Genomic DNA, 5000 nt, shown 5'->3' with positions numbered 1-5000 from the left:
GTTTCAAAAAATTTAAATGCAATAAAAGAAACTCTAAAACCATACAATTTTCATCACATTAGCAATGTGATATTGCTCTTTTTAGGTATTCTGGCTAAAGAAACACATGCTGAATGCTAAATGCAAGAACCATGATAAACAAAGTTATTGCACAGAGTATTAGCATGGTACTACCAGAAATGTGATGAGGTACAAAACTTCTTGCTTATAGAGCAAATGGCTCACCATTTCACCACTAATGAATTACCCATTTACCAATATTCATCTATTATATATTTTAAAAATTAAACCGACTAATTAAATAACTAATTAAAAAATACAAAAATACAAATCAAAATATAAAGTAAAACAAAATCTCTAAACCAAATAAAACAAACTTGAAATACCTTTTTGAAATGGTAGAGTTGATACTTTTTGAATATCAAGAGCTTTTAAAACAGGAATATGTTCAGGTGCAAATGTCATGCAGTCAATCACTGCTATATAATCATCTTTTTTAATGTTTTCCAGAAATTTTGAATTATTTATGGTAACTATAGAAACACAAAGACACTTCTCTTCTCTTCTTTTAAACTCATCTCTTGGATCACCATGACTAACAATTTCACCCCAAATTATAATATCATTATAATTAAGACTAGCTCCTTGTGCAGATAGCTTAACTAAGCCAACAAGATTAGCAGAACTCAAACGTCGTGTTGATCGCCAATGAATTTGGTTTGGTGGTTTTCTGCTTTCAACTGCATTCATATAAATACGCCCTTCATAATCTACTTTTGTAACCTGACAATCATAAATGTTTGTTGATGCACATGGTCCAGCTGGTCCCATAAGTTCTGCTTTAGCATTTTGAGCACATTTGCTACAGAGACCCTTAGTATGGCGAGAGTTTGTACATTGCAGTACAACAGGAAAAGAGCAAGAGTTTAAACAATGAACTTCATATTTTTCCTCACCACTAGGGAGCAGAACCTAATACAAATAAAGAAAACTTATATTTTAATCATGCTGTCTAAAAGTGATTGAAAAGTTTATTTCCTATAAAGTAATATATATATATATATATATATATATATATATATATATATATATATATATATATATATATATATATATATATATATATATACACACATATATATATATATATACATATATATATATATATGTGTATATATATATATATATATATATATATATATATATATATATATATATATATATATATATATATATATATATATATATATATATGAGTGTAGAGTGTCCCAGCCACCCCTTATATTCTAAAATATATATATATATATATATATATATATATATATATATATATATATATATATATATATACACACACATAGTGAACGGAAACTTTCGGCTTCAGCCGAAACCGAAACTTCTGCTTCAACAATTTTTTTACTTTTCCTGTTTCGGCCGAAATTTCGGTTCAAACCGCAACCAAAATGAACCAAAACTTTTAAAAGATTTTTTTTAAGTTTTAATATAGAGTGGGATCATGACGATTTCCTAATTGTAATCGTTTGTTAGTAAATCAATTTTTAATTATAACAATTGTAAAAATTTTAATTGAAATCACGTTACATAATAGTTTTAAGTTACTATTCTCAAATCGTTCTTAAAATAAATTAACATTTAAGTAAAGCAACCCAAACCAATAGTTTCATCAAAAGTTTCTCAGTGCTAAATTTTACAATGGAAAATAATCGATAAAAAACTGGTTTATGGAATCATTTTACCGTGACAGTAAGTGATTTCAAATACGGAACTTGCAATTTGAAAATATCTCGTGGATCGCACAATCCAAAACTTCAATCACTTAGCGGACTTTCATCACATTTAAGAAGTGGTTTACTCTGAAAAATCTCTTAACTGAAAAAGCAATACAACTACCGGCAGTCCTATAAATCTCAAAAATTGATTCAAACTTTAAAGAAGGTCTGAAGTTTCTTGTGCGACCGTGGCGCAGTGGTTTGAGCGCTTGCCTTTTAAGCAGGAGATCCAGGCTCAAAACGAGCTTCGGATATATTTTTGTGTCACGGTAATGAAGGAGGCGCGAACTTCCTGGTTAAATGCACTTCCGCACTGCTCTGTGACAAGACCTATAGGTCTTCTTGGGGCACCTAAATAGCAAAAAAAAAAAAATTTCATAGATTTATATTAGAAAACAATATTAAAAGCAAAGCTTGGTTTGGCAAAAGTAGCAAAGAGATTCTTTAGACCTCCACCAACACCTGCCGAAGTTACAAGGTTGTTTTTAACTGCTGGAGAAATTCTTTCAAATGAAAGAAACAGACTTTTGCCAGAAAACATGAAAAAATATGTATTTCGCAGAGAAAATACTTCAATTATTACCTTTAATTATTAAAATGTCTTGACATATTAAAGTTTTTATCAAACTATGTTACATGGTGATTGGCTAGATATGTGTAAAATAGTTTTTTTTTGCTTTAATTCGGTGATCATAAAAGGTTCAGGGATTTTAAACATTCATTTTCAAATTTCGGCCGAAATTTCGGTTTCGGTTTCGGCTACGGCTTCACTGAACTGAAATTTCGGTACTTTCGGTTTCGGCTCAAATTTCGGTTTCGATCGATCACTACACACACACACATATATATATATATACATATATATATATATATATATATATATATATATATATATATATATATATATATATATATATATATATATATATATAAATATATATATATGAGTGTAGAGTGTCCCAGCCACCCCTTATATTCTAAAAAAGATCTGTTCATATTCTTAAAATTTTCTATTGGTTCTCACAAGCAACATACAGCATTGCAAGTTGCCTTACTGCATTGCTCCCATATCAAGTCATCAAATGACTTGTTGCATTTTTTGTGTTACAGTTTGATCATTGGATAATGGTTTCAATAGAAAATCTCATTTGTACCATACATACGTATAAACCGTAAATATATATATATGTGTGTGTGTATACATATAAATATTTATATATATATATATATATATATATATATATATATATATATATATATATATATATATATATGTGTGTGTATGTGTATACATATAAATATTTATATATATATATATATATATATATATATATATGTATATATATATATATATATATATGTATATATATATATATATTAGGGTTTCTCAAGCGGTATCCCGGATATAAAAAACCGTTCCATTATCCCGGGATATCAATAAAATTTTCTGTGAATCCCGGTAATTTTTTAAACATATTTGAAACATTTGTAAAGATATTTAAAATATTATTACTCAAAATTTAAGTACTAATTGCTCCCTTTTCCTTTTTGTAATGAATTTCTATAAAAATATATAATTTCCTTAAAATAAATATAAGATATATTATAGAGGGCAACTAAATCACCAATATTTTGCAGTTTTGGTTTGTGTCAAAGATAGATAAAATATTATTATTGAATTTGATTTATAAATAGACTTGATTTATTTAAATTTTAAATGTTTTAACTTACAGCATATAAAGCTTAAATAAACAAACCAAATCAATTTATAAATCAAATTCAATGATAATATTTGATGACTAATCTAATAATTAATCACAATTCCAAGAAATTTCAATGAATGGAAGTCCCTGATATGTTAAACATAAAATAACCACGGACAAGTTACAAACACTTTTTGTGCAAAAAAAGTAATTAGTTACACATAAAAATTGGTAGTTAGTAAGTAAAGTAATCAGTTACGTTAAGAAAGTAGTTAGTATGTAAATAAGTGAAATAAGTGAAAAACCAAGAAGGTGAAGTTTAAAATATATGTTTAGTAATTATAACTAATTTAAAATAATTTATGTAAATCTACTATCAGCACACTCTTTCAGGATTTAATTGTAGGTAATATAGTTTTTTATTTATATTTTCGTATATTCAAATCTATTTAATTAGGATAATAAATATAATGCATCATATCAAGTGGATCTAAGGCATGCCAAAATTGTACAAAAGAAAAAAAAAAAACACAGAAATCTGTCACTTGATATATATGTAAAACAACAATAATGTGTAAAGGATTTTTAACCAATGGTCTTCTTCGTCATTTAAAAAATCTTCACAAGGAAGTCGAAATTGAAGTAAGGAAAAAAAGACACAAATTTTGAAGTTAAAAATGCTCAGCCTAAAATTACGACATTTATAAAAAAGGAATCTATAGAAGAAATTGTTTCAAAATTGGTGGCTGTTGATGATAGCTTTTCAATTGATGCTAATGCAAAAAGATGGCTTTTTTAATAATGCTATTGCAAAATCTGAATTTATAAGAAAATATTTATCTGCTAAAAGAATGATATTGCTAAAAAACCCTTCACATGTAATGAATTTGATAAAATCTCAATACCATCTAGCAAAACAAGGGGTGGTTAAGGAAATGAATATATAAATATAAAGTGGCTTAAGATTCTCTATTTCGATGGACAAATACATATCTTTAAAAAATTGCCGCTATTTGAATTTAAATATGAATTCATTAACTAGGCTTTGGAACTCGGGCATGAATTGAATAGTTTAATTTAATTTATCTACAAAGAAGTCTACAATTTCTAGCATAACTGAGGGTGCATCAGATATGAAAAAATATGGAAGATTAAGCGGAATGGAACATCAGCTTTGTTATGTACATGAGCTACATTTAGCAGTTTGTGATGTTCTCTAAAAAAACAACTCACAGTGGATAACAAGTGCAGTAGTGGTGTAGTGGTAAAGCGCTCGCTTCATAAGCGAGAGTTTCCGAGTTCGATTCACATCCGTCCCTGGTAGTACCACGCTCAACTTGTTTCTCCGTGCAGCAGCCTTGTTTGTGTTTTGGAGTTATAGAGTTGAGAGAGGGTTATAACCACCATTAAGTAGCCTCCTTATCTGTAGTGGCCTTCTCAGCCTTGAGGAGGTGTCTAAGAAAAGAAAAAAAAAAAGTGAACTTAAAAGTATGTGTAAAGAAAAACA

General features: G+C 28.0%; 1 protein-coding gene across 4 annotated transcripts in view; it reads right to left on the bottom strand.

Annotated features, from left to right (window-relative positions):
• Positions 1-5000, bottom strand: part of LOC136084823 (uncharacterized) — a 174261-nt gene that overhangs the window by 81660 nt on the left and 87601 nt on the right. For all 4 annotated transcript variants that reach the window (XM_065805866.1, XM_065805867.1, XM_065805868.1 and 1 more), the window contains one exon: positions 387-972. In XM_065805866.1, coding sequence (XP_065661938.1) covers positions 387-972 — 586 coding nt within the window. The remainder of the gene's footprint in view (positions 1-386; positions 973-5000) is intronic.

This window comes from Hydra vulgaris, chromosome 09 (assembly GCF_038396675.1).
Source record: "Hydra vulgaris chromosome 09, alternate assembly HydraT2T_AEP".
In the NCBI taxonomy this organism is placed as follows: Eukaryota; Metazoa; Cnidaria; class Hydrozoa; order Anthoathecata; family Hydridae; genus Hydra; species Hydra vulgaris.
The sequence above is the reverse complement of the archived record's forward strand: the minus strand, read 5'-3'. Positions and strand labels throughout refer to the sequence as shown.